Source organism: Paramormyrops kingsleyae, chromosome 5, assembly GCF_048594095.1.
Source record: "Paramormyrops kingsleyae isolate MSU_618 chromosome 5, PKINGS_0.4, whole genome shotgun sequence".
Lineage (NCBI taxonomy): Eukaryota > Metazoa > Chordata > Actinopteri > Osteoglossiformes > Mormyridae > Paramormyrops > Paramormyrops kingsleyae.
In genome coordinates, this window is record NC_132801.1 from 42,477,716 (window position 1) to 42,496,610 (window position 18,895).

Genomic DNA, 18,895 nt, shown 5'->3' on the forward strand with positions numbered 1-18,895 from the left:
GCGGCTTCTGTACCAGGAGGGGTTCCTCCTGACATTCCGCGGGGAGAGTGACTGCGGAGAGACAGCAGGTCCCCATGAAGATCGTCGGGGCTCCTTTCCTTTTTCCCCTGCGCCTCTTCCTCTTAGGAAGAGAGGGGCCCTCTGGGACCCAAGGCAGGTCCTTACCCTGGGTGCTTAGCCCAGGCAGTTCCCCAGAGCTGGGGAGCTGAGCGGCCGAAGCCGCGTTAAGCTCAGTCTTGCGCTTTGGAGGAGTAATCTTTAGCTGTGCGGCCGAGGCCGGAGCCTTTGCTGTCTTGCTCGAGACCGGGATGGTGGCAGGTGGTGAGTCGGGGGGCAGTTCCCAGGCGGCATACCCCAGGTGGGGCAGCCAAACTGCCGCTCTCTCCCTCAGCAGCTGTAGGTTGTCACCCACCTCTTCTAGCTGCTGCTCCTCACCGGTACGGAACCTCCTGTCTAGGAGTTCCCAACATCGGTCCACCAGCCGGTCGGCTACTGGATCCTCTTGGAGATCGAGCAGATTCGTCCACCGGATTACTTCCTCCTCCATGGGGAGAACCTCCTCAGTAGCGCTGAGCTTCTTGCGGAGATTTGTCATTCTGTCACGTAAAGTGCTGCAGGCGAACGGGGAAGAAGGCAAGCCAAGCCAGGAAGTCAATGAAACGGGGTTTATTCTGAAGACTGGACCGGGGGAAGCACATCTATAAAACGTCAATGACAAATCTGGGGGAAACTAACCGAGACGTGGACTAAATACACAAGACAAGCTGAGGGTAACGAGCAACAGGTGAGAACAATCAGGCAGAAACAGGAGGTAACGAGGTGGGCGTGGCACACACGAGGATCGGACGGAGCTGGGTGTGACAACGCGGACCAGAATGATGATTTTAAATACATGTTAACGTGCATAGGCATTCTATCAAAATACGCTTGGGTGCGGTGTCTTAAAAGCAAGACAGGTGCAGAGGTAAAGAAAGTGTTTGAAAACATTCTCTCTGAAGGCAGGATACCCAAAAAGCTGCAAACCGATCGACACAGATACAATAACATTAACATTCTCTTTTTTATATAATCTATTTTCTCTGTGTTAGTAGGCCAATTGAAAAATCTCATAAAATAAGCCAGAACAAATATCTCAATTCCTGTTGTCTCCTCTTGATCGAATGTGTATATGCTTTTTCTGATGCATATGGCTCCTGAACCAGGTTCTTGATAAGCATGCAGTTGCATCTAATGATGAGAAGGCCATTCTTCTGCAACAGGAACAAAAAAGGTGTGTGTACATGTGTGTACTCTATGGTTTGTTCAGTCAGTTTTTTAGTGGAAAGAAATGTACAGATACATATTATGTATTTACCATCTTTAATATTTTCTTTCTTGCATATGTTTCCTCTAAAATAAATCTGAGTAAATCATACATTATTTATATCATATTTATATGTTAATTGTTATGTTAAACAATTGTTATGTTAGGAGCAGTAATGGCAGGCAATAACAATTGCCTTATTCTTGGGTTAAATTACTTGATATGGTTTTCAATATTCTAAGACAAGTATGTTACATTACTATGCATGTGATCAGGAAAGGATGGTTAAAAATATTCATCCACTTTTCTAATCGGGTTCTGTTGTGATTTTCAGGTATACTTCCAACTTTCCAGATGTTCTTGAAGAAGTTATTTCATGAAAATCCAATGCTCCATGTGCTGCATTCTGAAATAGTTCTGCTGGTCAGGGAACTCCTTCCCAAGTTCATGAAACCTGAAACAGTCCTCTTGAGTGTGATGGGTTTGTTAAAGATTGATGTTTGGAAGAGAGACTTGCTGTACCCTGATAAATTTTTCTTTGTGGGGAGATTCAGGTTCTTTGCCTTGAACAAAGCTAGAGTGGAGAAAAAGCCATAGGTGCAGAAGGTCTATAGCTCTCTCTGTAGCCAAGTTTGACATGTGTGGTTTCACTGCCAAAAAGCAGAAAAAGGGAAAAGCACTCTAAAATGTGTGAACTTATTGCGAGAATTGCACTTATTGTTCTTTAATGCTGCTGCTGTTGTTTTGTGTTTTGTCTTTTTCTCACATGATTTCTCACATAAATTCTTACATTTTGTTTAATGCTAAAATAAATAAAATCATGCACTGAAAAGTCATGGAGATGGTTGATTATTTGTATGACTAAAAATTGAGACAATCCTGGCCTTGATGACTGCATTAGAGAACAGCAGCAATAGTTATGCATAGGGTGCTGCTAAAATGGTGGTGCTTAGCCTTCAAGGCCTGTCTAGCAGGCCTTGAGGGCTAAGACCATAAATACAGTTTTCCTTTTTCTCATCTACCTCCACCTTGAAAACCTAAAGGAAAGGACCACACTGCGTAATGAAAGCAGCTGACTGCCTGCACCAGCGGATGGTGACAGTGGCCGGACATTGTGTACACACACTAATGTGGCCTGAGAAAAAATTCAGTCAGAATGTTTTTTTTTTTTCTTTAATCCCTGTTTTACTGCATGTAGACACTGAAATTTGTATGTTTGTCCCTTTAGGGTCGTCTTCCTCGCTACCTCATCCACCAGAGCCTGGCAGCAACCATGTTTGAGTTCCTGACCTATCTGCGGCAGCGAGTCAGCGACTTGCACTCTTCTCTTCAGTAGAATGCTCCTTGTATGATGCAGTTATCCCCATCCTACAGTGCCCTTCTTTGTTCGGGGTGTGACCAGTGGCCAAATGAACTTTTGCTGAACCTCACCTTGGCAAACAGGCATTCAGCTGACTGCCTGCAAATTTATCACTGAAATTGGTTTACCTGGAGGATGAGCCCTGAATGGAATGCTTCTTCAGACTCAGGGCACCAACATGACTGCTCCTGACTGACGTAAGCTAGCACAGATGTGTGTGAACCTAATCAATTCCCTCTGAACTGTAACAGGCCGGTGTTTTGTCTTGAATCACTTTTTTTTTTGTTTGTTTTTGGAGACATTTGCTTTAACCTGGGATGTTGCTTGATGACTGTCATGTCTCGTCTTGATATGGATTGTTTGTTACCTCTAACACACATGAGATTGGATGAAGTTTCCCGCTCACATATCCCGCTGAACTGATTTTAAGTACATGCAGTTTCATCTTCAACTACTGGGGGCATGTTCAAACTTAGTTGGATGTATTAACTGTGAAAAATTATCCCGAAATTATACGAACCCCCACCCCCCAAAAAAAAGAAAACTTGTATTTTGATTTCGTTATCTGTATTCAGTGCTGTCATGGTATCATTGCACTTAATTTGATGGTATGGAGATATATTGCTTAACTTTGAAATATTTTCTTTTTTGTATTGATCATTCTTTTTATGAGTATTTATAACTGAATAATAAAAATAATTGATTACACATACCTACTATTTTTCAGAATAAAACCATTGTAGTTTGTTTTAAACCAAAATTTCATATCGCAGTCCGTGAAGTCAACACACACAACCTTAGAAGAAATGTACTGTTTTTTGGAATCTTGCAATATTTCACTCTTAGCATACTGTATGTTATAATGCATTTTTAGGTTCTAGAAGTGTCTTAATCTGAAATGTTTCCTTCTCTTCAAATAACAATAGATATTGCCCAGCCTAGACCAGGGCTATTCTGTTGTTTCCCCAGGTCAAACCTGAGATCCGCCTCAGTGGATTGCGCCAGCTGGTGGGGGGTGGTGCCGATGAACACGTTGACCTAACCCATTCTCGAACAGGGTATTCCTAGTCTACATATTGTTCTGCAGAACTTCTCATGTACATAACTTTCTTCATTAAGTTCAGTTAATGATTCTTATGAACATATTTTAGTAACTGTAGCAACCTGGATTGATAACTGGTTAACAGATAGGAAGCAGCGAGTAGTTATAAGAGGCACAATGTCACAGTGGGCCTGCGTTCATAGTGGGGTACCGCAGGGTTCAATTTTAGGACCACTATTGTTCCTAATTTACATAAATAATATAGACACCAATATATACAGTAAACTGGTGAAATTTGCAGACGACACCAAGGTGGGTGGTGTAGCAGATACTGAACTAGAGGCTCAGCAGCTACAGCGGGATCTTGATTTAATTAGTGACTGGGCCGATACCTGGCAGATGAAATTTAACATAGACAAATGTAAGGTACTCCATGTAGGGAGCAGAAATATAAAGTACAGGTATTTTATGGGACCTACTGAAATAAAGGTAGCTGATTATGAGAAAGACCTTGGTGTATATGTTGATGCTTCCAAGTCTCAAAAAGCATAGCTCACAGTCTTAGGGCAGATCGCTGACTAACCAGAGCCAAGCCAAGGCGGCAGGCAAAACGGCTTAACCGATCGCCTGCTAGTCGCTTAGAGTCATCACCCAGGCTTCATATTATTGAGACTGTGTCTGTTCCCCGCGGTTTTAATCGTGGGGGGTCATTCCATCGTAGCTCGTGTCTTAAAAACCTTAGAGAAATTAGACCTATTTCAACTCTGGATAGTAGGTGTAATGCAAACCTAAAACTTGGACTCCTGAACATTAGATTGCTGGCTCCTAAGACATTGCTCGTAAATGAAATCATTACTGATTCTAATCTTGGTGCCCTATGTCTTACTGAGACTTGGCTAAAACCGAATGAGTTCTTGCCACTAAATGAATCTACTCCAGCTGAATATAGCTATAAGCATAATCCTCGACCCGATCGCAAAGTTGCTGCAATATTTAAGACCGACCTAGGAGTGCGTGAAAATACTGGTTATAGCTTTAGTACGTTTGAATTTATTATTCTAAGTCTTGCTAGCACATCTAAGTGTAGTTCTACACCTCCAATCACCATTGCCATTGTGTATAGACCGCCAGGCCCCTATAGCAATTTCCTTAAGGAATTTGCAGATTTCTTAACAAGCTTGGTGGTTACTACCGACAAGGCCTTGATTGTTGGTGATTTTAATATTCATATGGAAAATGAAAGTGATCCAGTAACAAAAGCATTTACTACCATTCTTGACTCTGTCGGTGTACATCAGAATGTAACTGGGCCAACTCATGCCTGTAACCACACCCTAGACCTGATTCTTAGCCATGGTGTCCTGGTAGAACACATATCAATTATCCCTCAGAATCCTCTACTTTCAGATCATTACCTTTTAACATTTCAAATACAACATAACTCCCCTAAGGCCCCAGGCCAGAGGTACGATACTACACGTTCCATAGCCTCATTATCCGCTGCAACTTTTCTGGAACAGCTCCCACAGTCCTTTAACCTAACCTCTGAAGTGTCTTGTGTAAATGAACTTCAACAGGTAACCGTGAACATGGTAGAATCATTTCGTACCACTCTTGATCATGTAGCACCACTCAAGAAAATAAAACAGAGATAAGAAACCTGCCCCCTGGTACTCTAACCGTACACGTGACCTTAAACAAGCTTCACGAAAGCTAGAACGCAAATGGCGGTCAACAAAATTAGAAGTTTTTAGATTTGCCTGGAAAGAGAGCCTGTCTAAGTATAGACATGCACTAATGATCTATCTAGGTCTATGTATCTCTCTAAACTAATAGAAAATAACAAAACCAATCCTAAATTCCTATTTGAATCTGTAGCTAGGTTAACAAAGAATCGTTCAATGTTAAACTCACAAGTCCCAGAAGCTCTTGGTAGTGATGCGTTTATTGCGTTTTTTAATAATAAAATTACCACGATTAGACATACCATCACGAGCACGCCCACGGTTGCACACAACCACCAATCCTCTGCTAGTGCTAGTGTTAGTACTAATGATAACACCTTTGAATGTTTCACTCCTGTAGTGCAGACAGAACTCCTTCAGTTAATTTCCTCTTGCAAATCCACTACTAGCCTTGTTGACCCAATACCCACCAATCTACTTAAGGAAATTGCACCACTGATTAGCACTACATTGTTAAACTTGTTAAACTCATGTCTTAGTCTTGGATATGTTCCTAAATCTTTTAAAATGGCTGTTATTAGACCTATCCTAAAGAAACCAAATCTTGAACCTAGTGACTTAGGAAACTATAGACCCATCTCAAATCTTCCCTTCATTTCTAAAATTCTAGAGAAAGTTGTTGCTCACCAGCTGTCTTCCTTTCTCCAAGATAATAATGCTAACGAGCTATATCAGTCTGGTTTCAGACCCAATCATAGCACAGAAACGGCCTTAGTCAAAGTGATAAACGACTTGCTTATGGCTTCCGACCGTGGCTGTATATCGCTATTATTCTTACTGGATCTAACGGCAGCATTCGATACTGTAGACCATAATATTCTTTTGGACCGGTTGGAAACATTGATTGGCATTAAAGGGACAGCACTACTGTGGTTTCGTTCGTATTTAACTGATCGTTACCAGTTTGTCCATGTAAACAATGAGTCATCCATAGCCACTAAAGTAAGATATGGTGTCCCGCAGGGATCAGTGTTGGGCCCACTACTGTTCAATCTATATATGCTACCGCTTGGTAACATAATTAGAAATTACAGTGTTAATTTTTATTGTTATGCTGATGATACACAATTGTATCTATCTGTCAAACCTAGTGACGCATCCCAGCTCTCTTCTTTAGCCGACTGTCTGCTAGACATCCGTTGTTGGATGGCAAGGAATTTCCTCATGTTAAATACCGAAAAAACTGAGGTTCTTTTAATCGGTCCTAAGGAGGCCCGCAATAAGTTTGTAAACCCCAACCCTAGCGGCCTCCCTACTCAATTTAAAACAGTGGTCAGAAATCTTGGTGTCCTGGTAGACTTCGACCTCTGCTTCAGTGCTCACATAAATAGCATTACCAGTACGGCATTTTACCATCTACGGAACATAGCCAAGCTTCGGAAGATGCTTTCCTTTCAAGATGCAGAAAAACTAATACATGCCTTTATAACCTCTAGATTGGACTACTGCAATGCCCTCCTTTCGGGTTGTCCATCTGGATCCCTACATAAACTTCAGTTAGTACAAAATGCAGCTGCCAGAGTTCTCACAAAAACTAAAAAATTTGATCACATTAGCCCTATCCTGTCTTCCCTGCACTGGCTACCGGTCAAGTTTAGGATTGATTACAAATTATTGCTATTGACCTACAAAACTCTGAATAGCCTTGCACCACAATATCTCAATGATCTTCTGGTCCCTTACAACCCTTCTCGCCTGCTTCGTTCACAAGGAGCAGGATATCAATTAGTTCCTAAAGTAGACAGGGCTATGGCAGGCTGCAGAGCATTCTCTTACAGAGCTCCGCAGCTGTGGAATGGTCTCCCGGCGGATGTGCGGGATTCAGGCACACTCTCGCTTTTCAAGTCTAGATTAAAAATGCACTTGTATAGCTTAGCGTATAGGAAACCTAGTTCTGGTTCCAGCTAGTCGCTCACTCCCAGTCAGACTAACAGTATGAGGTGATGAGCTGGGTGGGGATCGGTGTCATTGGCTTTGGATAAACTGATGCGTCAGTGCTGTCACTCTAGCTTTACACTAGAGTGCTGATGTTCAGGGAGTCCCCATGCCTGTGTTCCCGCCTGTCTCTCCCTCTTTCTCATGCTGCTATACCCAGACCTGCCGGAGCCTAGATGAATATTGCACTCGATCATTTTGCTTGCACTGCCTCTGGTTTCCTCAACTCTGGCTAATACACAATTTTTCTTACTTCCTCCCTCACCCCTTCTGGGGTGTGCTCCCTGGAGCACAATATCATTGAAGAATTTATGCCTCTGCTGCCTGCAAGACAACTACCTCCACCTCCGGCAACTACCCTCCAACCTGCCTGCCCTTGGCTCAAAACGATGCCTCGCCATCCTTCCCTGCGGCTGTGCCTCTATTACTCCTGCCATCGTGCATCAAGCACCCCGTGCCTGCACCGGTCGGCCGCTGCATTGAGACATATATTTCAACCCCTGTATTAGCTTAGTCATATCATCTTGTTTGTTTGACTCATCTGCCGGCCCCTGGAGGATGGGCTCCCCCTTTGGGTCTGGTTCCTCCCAAGGTTTCTTCCTCTTAGGGAGTTTTTCCTTGCCACCGTTGCCTTTGGCTTACTCAATGGGGGGTCCTTACGAGGCAGAAATGTAAAGCACATTGAGACAATGTAATGTTGTGATAATGCGCTATAGAAATAAAATTTAATTGAAATTGAATCATTCTCGCCAGTGCGGAGAAGCAATAAAAAAGGCCAGTAGGATGTTGGGGTATATCTCCAGGTGTGTGGAGTTTAAGTCAAAGGAGGTAATGCTAAGATTATACAATTCCTTGGTGAGACCTCACCTAGAATATTGTGTGCAGGTTTGGTCACCATATCTTAAAAAGGACATTGCGGCCTTAGAAAAGGTGCAGCGTAGGGCCACAAGAATGATTCCTGGTCTTAGAGGAATGTCATACGAGGAAAGGTTAGTTGAGCTAAATCTGTTCAGCCTCAAGCAAAGGAGACTGAGGGGGGACATGATCCAGGTCTATAAGATTCTAACAGGTTTGGATGCTGTTCAACCGAATAGTTACTTCAGCATTAGTTCAAATACAAGAACTCGCGGCCATAGGTGGAAATTAGCGGGAGAACATTTCAAACTGGATTTAACTTACCTCAATGTGTTTCTGCATGGGGAGTTTTTAAATGCCATTATTTAACTATATTTGGGTAAGCATAAGAGGCACTTCATGCCAGCATAGGAAAACATTTCTCGCAAATATGGCCAGGGAATTTAGAGGTAAAACTGTACCTTCTGTGCATTTAAGCCTGGCATCATGTCCAGGATAAAGGCTAACCCAGCCTAAACAGCTCTTCCATCCAACGCTTGCTCCCTGGACAACAACATGGACTAGCTGTGGCCCCCACAATTTACCCAGCATGAAATAAAGGATTAGTCTATCCATATTTTCATGGAAACTTGGCTGTAATCAAACATCATGGACTTGGCCATCCAGCTAGATGGGCTAACCTGCTACAGAGCCGACAAACAGGCCTCTTTGTCTGGGAAGAGCCACAGTGGCGGTTTGTGCATTTACCTAAACAAGGCCTATGTACGCACTCTGCTCAAGTAATTTGCCACTATTCATCAGTTTCTAATTGTGAAATGTCATCCAAATTTACCTGCCGAAAGAATTCACCATGGTGCTAGTAGTAGCTATGTATTTGCTGCCTAGTTCCAATATTAATCAGGCACTAGGCGAGCTGTACAAAGCTATCAGCAAGCTACAAATGGCTCACCCGGATAGATATTTCATTGTTGCTAGCGACTTCAGTCAGGCTAATTTGAAGTCGATTCTACCTAAATTCTATCAGCATGTGAACTTTGCCATGAGAGGGGAGAACTGTCTGGAATGAAGTCTACACAAACATGTGTGAGGCCTACAAAGCTACCAAACTCACCGACATCAGTCCCTCCAACCATGTGATGGAAATGATATTCCGCTCATACATTTCCCTGCTGAAATGTACAAAACTAGCCAGGAAAAGCATCAGAGTCTGGCCGAGTGGAGCTGCCCAAGCACCTCAGGACTGTTTCAATTGTACTGAATGGGACATGTTCAGAGAAGCTGCTACCTATGGCGGGTCCATCAACTTGGAAGACACCAATTCTGTCACCTGTTACATCAGCAAATGCACAGAGAATGTTAATGTCCCCAAATTTTTTCACCACAAGAGCCAATGAAAAGCCCAGGGGACATCACAGGACCTGAGAAAACAAAAGGAAGACCAGGGACACAGGGAACAGCAACTGCACAAAGGATAAACAAGACAAGAACCCAGATAACAACTGATCAAATGCGGACACGAACAGGGACACCAAGGACGGGAACACAGAACTGAACACCAAGGAAGGGAACAGCGGAGGAACAACACCAGAGGGCACACCAACAAACAGAGGACAGAGACCAGAAGGGAACAAAGGTGCAGAGGGACTGGGAGCAAACACAGGGGGCATAAAACCAGGAGGTAAGGAAGCAAAAGGTGGGGGGAAACAGGGAGCTGGAGGGAACCCCAGTGGGTGGAAGGTAGGAGCCGCAGGGGCAACGGGCGACTGCGAGGCCGGAGCAGGAGGGACCCTCAGTGACCGCAAGGCAGAGGGCGAAGAGGAAGGTATAGGGACTGACGAAGGAGGCAAGGAGGGAAGAGAAGGGGATATGGAGGAGGGAGCAGAAGCTGCAGCAGGCGAAGGCGCAGCCACAGCCGGCAAAGGTGCATGCGACCGACGAGTCAGAGCTGGGGGACCTGCAGGCGACCGCCAAGCAGGAGCTGAAGGATTCGCAGGCCGAAGCCAGGGGGCCCAAAGGCGAGCCAGGGGGCAGGGTGAGTGGCATCCGACCCCAGCGCAGGTGTCCTCTCCCTTTCCAGGACACCAAGAGTGGTTGTCCAATGATCTGGGACCTCCTCTGGGACAGGGACTGGGGAATCAGGAACTACCGGAACTGGGAGCATGGGGATTGGCGCAGGAGCAGGGTCCAGGGGATCAGGGACCTCCTCGGGGATGGGAACCGGGGGGCATGGGAACAGGGTCCAGGGTAACTGGAGCCGGAGCCTCAGGAACCACGGGGGCCGGAGCAGGAACCATGGGGACTGGAGCAGGAACCACTGAAGCAGGAACCACAAGCACCGGAGCTAGGGTTTGCGCATCAGTAGCGGGCGCTGCCCATTTAGGGAACTTGGGGACCCGCAGAATGGCATCCCCAATAGACCTGGCCCCTTTTAAGGCCAGGCGCATCCATTGGAAGGGACGAGCTGCCGGCACTGGCAGTGAAGTAGCAGGCAGACAAGCTGCGAGCGTAGGCAAAGATGACATCGGGTGCAAACACCACCAGATTAAGAATCGGGAGAGGTTCCTATCGACTTGCTGCAGGGGAGGCAGCGGAGATCGAGATGGCTCCCAGGAGGACCTCTGGCGCATCCTTCCATTTGCGCCTTTTTTTCTTCAGCGGAGTTTGGGGCACTTCTGGTAGCTCCGACAGCAGACCACAGGGTAGTCCGCTGTCCAAAGCCACCCACTGCACCCTGAACTCCGCCACCCGTCTTCTAAACTGCCGTAAGTTTACTTGCACCTCTTCTGCGAGGTGTGAGTCCTCAGTCAGGGTCGTCGTCTCCAGGATGTCCCTTGACCAGTAAGCAAGGGCTTGAGCCACGGGGTCATCCCAAACCTCGGGCTGATCGAGTACCTGTCCGAGGTATTGTTCCTTGGTCAAGCTAGGCATCTTCTTTTTGCACAGTCCTGTCATTCTGTCATGACATGTGCGGGGCATGGACCGGGGAAGCAGAACAGGACTTCAGGAATTGGGGAACATGAGGTTTAATCAAAAGGTAGAGACAAGCAGGGCAATGGAACAGACAACAAACTCCAAATGACGTTAATGGCAGGACTTTGGAAACATACTCTAACACAGACTTAAATACACAGGAATCATGAAAACAACTCAAAACAGCTGATGACACGGGGATTCCACACGAGGTAGCGTGGCACGCAGGAGGATCAGACGTGCAGGGCATGACAATTACTACTAAACTCAGTTTTCTCATTGTTGAGTTAGAGGGAGGAAACAGGAAGTGAGATCAGGGTTGAGGGAAGATGGGAAATAGTGGCAGCAAAGAGCTGTGAATAGTGGAAATCAGGGTTGGGACCATTCCGGAATGCATTTATTAATTCAAGTCCAAATCAGAAAATGGAACTGGAGGTAGAATTTAAATCTCCCTGATATTCAAATTCAATTCCAATTCTGTTTTTCCCCAGTCCCAACTGCAGTTCCATTTCCAGACTTGGATTGGGAATGATCAATGCATTCCGGAATTCCTTGAAAAGAAAGGAGTTGCAAAACCTGACAGAGGGTAGGTATTATCTAGATGTAAAAAGTACAAGGGTATCTGGATGGTTGATGAGGCTGGAGTAAGGCAGGTGAGCCGCACAAATGGTTCCTCTGTAATGGGAGAGATGATCTTTATAGGCCCAGCATGGACGGTGAGCTTGATCTTCTTAAAAAGTCTCTTCAGCTAAGACCAGTCCGTTTCATGAAATAGAGCTCAGGTGTACTACCAGTGGGAGTAAAAGATAACAGTGGCATTACAAGATGTTAGAGGTGCTCAAGTATCAAGAGAGTAGACAGTATTCAGGGGCAAACATTTCAGGAGATGAGGGGACAGAGTGAGAACACATAGCCAAGGATATAGATTGAGATAGGACAAGTAGATCAACAGATTTAATACTGTGGAAAAGGTTGAATCTGGAAGTAGACTGATGTAGTACAGAGTACATAAAGTTACAACAGCATCAGACACTGATAATAGCAGGAACAATATATAATACAGACTGTAATAATGAATAAAATAACAATAATTCTATCACAAAAGCAAAAAGCATAGATCAGTGATGTTAGTGTGCAAATGACCCTTTGCCAGGGCAGGAGGATGGCACACCATCCCTTGTGACTGTCCTCTCCCTCATGTCCCTGCCCTAGGCAATGGATTCTTAAAGCCTTAATTGTTTCTCTTTTAAATTTCACCCGTCCACTTTTAGTGCTTGGACTCATTCGGGAAAATGGGTCTTGTGAGCATCTATTTACTTAGCATCGGATAGTTGCAATATTATTACACTGTGGGAAGATAGGCAGACTGCTAATTAAAAGAGGACCCTCAGCTAGAAGCTGAGTAGAAGTAATGAAAATATGTAGGTTCAGACTTTTTGCAGACTTTTTGTTTTTCCTTAAATCTACATTTCGGGTCCTACCATGACGGTGTGAAAGTATCTTTTTTTTGTTTGTGACCAAATTTTGTCTAAGATTTTGTAACAAAAAACAAGACGGAACAGAATAGAACAGAACACCACCCCCCCCCCCCCCCAATACAATACTGAGACAGCACCTCAAAGGAAAAGAAACAAAAGACCAACAATGGTCACCGGCACACCCAGCCCCAGAGAGCGCAGCTAAAAAACTGATGAGAAAAAAAAAAAAACACATATCAGTGAGAACTGTAAAAATTAGGAAAGTAAAAATCAAAACAAAAAACAAGAATAAGGCCTCAGGACATGACCCACAGCCAGTTGTGTGAAAGTATCTAATGTTAAGACTCTAAATAATTGGGTATTGTACTATACAGCCATCAAGAATTGTTATGGTAATTACTCACAGAATTTTTGATACGTGTCTTTGAGAGGATGTTGATAACTAATGCATTCAATTGCACATAATCCTGTAACATGACCAGATTCATCAGTAATTACTCACAGAATTTTTGATCTGTGTCTTTGAGAGGAAGTTCATAACTAATGCATTCAATTGCACATATTCTGTAACATGACCAGATTAATCAGATTAATCATGCCATCACTATAGTCTTATTTTTGGCACTAAATTATACACAGTGCCCCAGTTTGGGATGGTACTTAAGTCAGTTTTCTGTTTTTAAGTTTTCAACATTTCAGAATGGGCAAAATAAAACATGCCAATGTGTCTTTGTCTTAGCTTGTATTGGAAGATGAAAGCAGAGGGACTCAGAATTAGCCCCAGTTAGGGTTCACTTCCATTGAGATTTTCTCATGGGGTCATTAGCTACAATGATACATGCATTGCATACAATCACCAATGGCAACACGGATGAAAGTGGCTAACCTGGTTAAATTGGGGGCATCACAGTAAGTCATAATGGGGAGACATGGGACCATGGGCAGAGATAGGATGATGGGAGCCACATTTAGTCTTCTGACATAGTTCCTTCACACACACACATGTTTGTATACATACTGCATCTTTGTGGAGTCTTTCCATTATTTTCTATGGGCATACTCCAAATCCCAACTATAACAAGCTTAACCCCTACCCAGCCCTAACCTTAAGCATAAGTAACCAAACTAAATACAAGTCTTTTGGCATTTTTAGGTTTTTTTTTTATTGCATTCATAGTTTTTTAAATTTATTTTTTATATTGTTGGAATCTGAAAATGTCCCGAAAAGTTAAAAAGTAACAGGTTTTTATAACACTGTCCCCACACTATAATGTATACATGACCCCACACACACACACACACTCCGGTTTGTAATTATATCTTTGTGGGGACTTTATTCATTTCTATGGGGAAAACTCTAATCCCAACACGATGACCTTAACCCCTATCCAGCCCTAAGCTTAACCATAAGTACCCCAACAAAACGTGAGACTTTCGACATTTTTAGTTTCTTGATTGCATTCACAGATGTTTGTGGGGACTTGAAAAATGTCAGGTTTGGGGTGGGACTCTTCCGGCCTGCGCCTGGGGGGGTGTCCCCTGCTGCCAGGCTGCCTGACTGCCCCTGCCGACTGTGCGGGGTCAGGGATGGGGACTAATTGGGGCCAGTCGGGGATCTGGGGGGACGGAGGCACTCCTGGTATACCCTTATTGCTCCCCTGGGCCCGACACCACATTTCACATAACATTAGGGCTTTGAGGGGCAGTGGGGAGGTGCGCCGAGACACTGCCCCTCAATTTTTACTTGCATATTACACACCACATGACACTAGGGCTAAGGAGGGGGGTTGAGGCAGGTGGTGCTCTGCCAGCGGTGGGGTGCCCGTGACTCAACTGCTCGCCCGTTTTTTTTTGCACTTTAGTAATATACACAGTCCATATTACATTAGGGCCTTGGGGTGCGGGGAGGGTGATAGGGGACTCCGTCGTCTGCTAGCGGTGGGGCCCTCATACCCAAACTGCATCCACTAATTTTAATGCATTGTAGACATAAACACACAACTCTCTCACACATATACATACACACTTTACACGGGGAAGTGATGGGGGCTGAGGGGCCTTCCCTAACTCTCTGTCTCTGGCCCTGTGTGGGTGGGGGGCCCACCATGAGGAGGATCCATCATGCGGGGGATGCAGGCGGCCCTGGCTGGTGTGGGCGACCACCTCTCATGGGCCGCGGGCCGTGTGGTCCTTGGTTCTGCTGTGCCGTGGTGAGGCCCTGACAGATGGTCCGGGGAATCTTGGGACGCTCTGGGCCCTTCTAGGCAAATTTGGGGTTGGGTTTTGGCCGGGCAGAGGGTCTGCCATTCTCCGGTCGACAAAGGTCCGCTCCCGGGTGGGGGGGGGAGGCACTTCCTTTAGTCATCCTGCAGTGTTGGGGTGGTGTGCCGGGTTGCTTCGGTGGGCAGCAATCTGTTCTGCCGGGAGGTGGGCTTGGGCCCCTCCGGTGTGTGGGGGGCCCTCCACCGGGGGGCGGGGGGGGGGGGGGCATGGGCTCCCGTTTGATGGGGCCCTTCGCCCCTGGACCCGCTTGCCTCGGTAGGGGGGTCGCGGGTGGGACTGGGGGGGTTCACTGCCCATCCCTCCTCGGCGGGCCTCCTTGTGTGGGGGTTGGCACCCCCTTAGTCCCTCATGGGCTTCCTCTCGGGTTGGGCGGGTGGTTGTCTCGGGGACACGTGGCTGCGGGCCCTTATGCCGTGGGAGCAGAGGAGTGGGCTCAGTTGCCTGGTTCCCCCTGCCTTTGCCTTGGGCCCGGGGGTGGGGGGCACTGTCACGCCCCTCGACGGCATCAACTACCAGCACATCCAATGACAAATCAGTTCACACCTACACTTGCACATACAAGAATGGGCACATACGAAGTTGAGCAATCAATATCATTATTATTACCTATTAGTAATATTATTATTATTATTATTATTGTTGTTGTTGATATTATTGTTATAATTTTTTATTGTCGTCATCATTAGCCTGCTATTGTTTTGTTGTTTGATGTCCTTTTAATGAGTATTATGTGTGTTATGGTTGTTTGTGTTCTGCATTCCCCTACACTTTGTTTTGTCCATCCCACCTTTATTATTATTCTTATTATTATTTCTATTTACCATTTTTTTCTCTCCCCATGGTGATTAATGTCTGTTATTGTGATTGTTGTTTCTGTGTCCTATATGTAATATAAACATAATCCACACACACAGAGACACACACAGTTTCTTATGTAGAAGTCTAAGAATCGTGACGTCTTCATGTTTTAAGTTGTGCTCAACTAGTAAAAGTGAATTTATAATTTATTTTACCACTACTGTCATAGTTAATAGGATAAGTCAATGTTTAAAAATTTACTGTCTGTCTAATTTTGTTTACATCTTACCCCTTCCATTTTTAATTATTGACTCAAAATATGCAATATATGCAAAAAGTTACATTTCTGTGGTTGTTGATTTTACATGAAAAAAGCTGGAATAAACAACAAGATGACTACAAAGAGAGGTTTTCTTTTATACTGATGTTTAAGGTAAAACTGCAGCTTTAGCTGTCATGCTATGTGTTCTAGGAGCTTTGCTCCTGCATGCCTATACACCCACTTAGTAAGAGCTTGGGGTGGTGTGAGCTTGCGCTGAGCTTCAGGGGATTTCACTGCTGTTCACATGACCGCTCTGTGATTTGCTACATTTGTTGAAGCGGGGGGTGTTACTCCTTCCTCTCCAGCCCCCCCTTCACCATGTGCTGAGTGAGAGGGGTCAGACCTGGTCTAGTGCCTGTGCTCCTCCTTTTCCTTGTCTATTCATGGAGATCTGCTACTAGCAGTACTAAGCCACTGAGAGCTGCTGCAAGCCACTGCAGCCAGGTCAGCTGGAAGAGACAAATCAACTGGAAGTCCAAATCACGTGACCAGGCATTACAGGACCACCCAGAACCAGTATTGAGATTAAAAAGTATCCAAAGGCTGGAGTAGAAGTTCAACAAAACAAAGAAAAAGTCTGATCGTATTGGGGTCACTGCATCTCTGCTCTGCAACTACTTTTTTAATATAAATTGTTATTTTCTGAAGTGGTGTCTCATTCAAGGAAAAAAATAATTTTCCTGGGTACGTCCATGGTGTGTGGGACACTCATTATTGTGGAGATTTAGCAAGAAGTCTAAGCGAACACCAGAAGGTGACCAGGAAAGGCTACTCAGACCAGGTATGAGCATATACTTCACGTATGCCTCTGAAACCTTCACCTATGTCTATTGGTTCCATGTTTGTGTGTTTGGAATGTAGGGATTCTGGGTTCGAGACCATCAACAACAAATCTACCCCTAGGGAAAGTGAGTAGTATAATAGTTAAATTGCTGCGCTTGAGCCTATAAAGCTTATAAAATGGAGTCAAGTGGATCCCGATTGTTGTACTGCTATGCAAGCTGCGTATGCTCATTCAGAAAATACATCTGCCACCATGTATGGTGTAAACTGAACTCAAATGTAAGTTAAGTAACATAATTACATTTGCCAGTTCGGCTTAGTTATCTATACTTCATGGTGTTCCATTCAAAAGAAGTTTTTCTGAAAAACACACTGTGACCTTAAAAAGGTTGTTTGATTTGATTTTGATAAAATAGATCTACAGCACTATATTGTTAGGGTATACTTGGAGTGGGCCAGCTAAGGGAGACTGTTTTAATGTTTACTAGTTTGATCATAGGGCTGGTGATTAAATACTTTCATACTCTATTCTGAGATGTTTTCCTGCATAAAGTTTTCTTTATAAAGTTATTGATTTAGATGTTTTTTTCTCTGTCTACTGTCCTCTTTTTCTCTGTTAGAATATCTGCTTTGTTACCCCTTCCACCTCTTGTTCCATTTTTGTGCCTCAGCAATGGGTGCAGCTTTCAGAAGGTTTTGTGCTCATTTCTGCTGTTGCTGTTGTTGTGCTGATGATGAACCTGAGGAAAAGAACCCATTACTGAGGTACTGGTGGTTTCCCTACAACCCTAGAAGCATGGTGCTACATATCAAATATTTATTACGGATAACTCACTACATGGACAACACACTATTACACCGAAAGCCTAAAGCTGTCCATGACATTCCTACACATGGATATTCATTAATTTATCCAGAGCCATGTATCTAATCCAGGGTCATGGTGAGCCTGGAGCCTTTCCCAGGATGCACAAGCAATACAAGCGACACCCTGAAGAGGGTGTCAGTCCATCACAAGACATTTACATGCAATCTCACACTAAGAGCATGACTGAGGGAAAGTACCTAGAGGAGACCCCTCTAGAAGCATAAGGAAGACATATAGACTTGCACACACAGAGCTGGGTTGATGCACAATCAAAATAATTTGTCAACACAACCCTTAAGCACCAATGTTTTGAAATATATCTCCCAAATACCCTGTGAATTTATACAAATGATGCTTGGTTGGTGTGTATTGCATATTTGCAGTGAAACACTGCTCTATTTCGACCGGGAGGCAAAGAAGAGGCGGGACCAGGAGACCAACCTTTGGAGTGAGCCGGGAGACCACAGCCACTCTGAACGAGATGATGACCGTGAACTCTACAACCTGCTGCAGAAGAGGTCCAGGATGCGCAGGGGCTCCCAGGTCAGTCCAACACTGATACAGGCCCTATTAATGGTTTTGACTCTGCTTGTCCATGAAATGGCTCTCTCTCAAGCTAAAACCAAGTGGTATAAAACTAACAAACTGTTGGACCTACCCGGAGAAATGTTGTATCAAACTCTTAATTTAGAAGGCTTTGAATTAAATTACTAGTTGGAAGGTTGATAAATATTTGATAAAATTACTATTGTTTTGCCTTTGCAGGCCTACATATATTTAAATTATATGTCCAAGCAGGTAATTAGGGTTTCCTATTGTTTTTGCTAAGTAAGTTAGAAGTATTCATATTATTCTGATTTTTCCCTAAAACAAAATGGGTAGACTGTAAAACATAAAATTTGAAGGTGCAGTATTCCCCAAAACTAAGGTAAATGAAAGGGCCCCAGTCAGCCTGAGAGTAGTGGTACAGTGCAGCCATTTACATTTCAATTAAATTCAATTAAATTCAATTAAATTCAATTCAATTCAATTCAATTCAAGCGTCGCCCCAAGGTGATTTACATGGCTTTGTTGTGATACATTACTACACCAATGAGACAAAAACAGGGTAAAGGGAGGGCAAAGAAATTAAAGAAAGAAAGCCAGATGATGA

General features: G+C 44.3%; 2 protein-coding genes across 7 annotated transcripts in view; both read left to right on the forward strand.

Annotated features, from left to right (window-relative positions):
- LOC111840395 (stAR-related lipid transfer protein 3-like) overlaps positions 1–3,382 on the forward strand; it is a 67,649-nt gene extending 64,267 nt beyond the window's left edge. For 2 of the 4 annotated variants that reach the window (XM_023805155.2, XM_023805153.2), the window contains one exon: positions 2,532–3,382. In XM_023805155.2, the coding sequence (XP_023660923.1) occupies positions 2,532–2,592 (61 nt within the window). In that variant the 3' untranslated portion in view covers positions 2,593–3,382. Of the gene's footprint in view, positions 1–1,202; positions 1,271–1,637; positions 2,503–2,531 lie in introns of those variants that run through there. The other 2 variants (XM_023805152.2, XM_023805150.2) reach the window with 2 other exon arrangements.
- A 13,107-nt stretch (positions 3,383–16,489) lies between these two features.
- Positions 16,490–18,895, forward strand: part of mreg (melanoregulin) — a 163,250-nt gene continuing 160,844 nt past the window's right edge. For 2 of the 3 annotated variants that reach the window (XM_072712772.1, XM_072712774.1), the window contains exons 1-3: positions 16,490–16,872; positions 17,495–17,639; positions 18,126–18,285. In XM_072712772.1, the coding sequence (XP_072568873.1) occupies positions 17,548–17,639; positions 18,126–18,285 (252 nt within the window). In that variant the 5' untranslated portion in view covers positions 16,490–16,872; positions 17,495–17,547. The remainder of the gene's footprint in view (positions 16,873–17,494; positions 17,640–18,125; positions 18,286–18,895) is intronic. The other variant, XM_072712773.1, reaches the window with a different exon arrangement.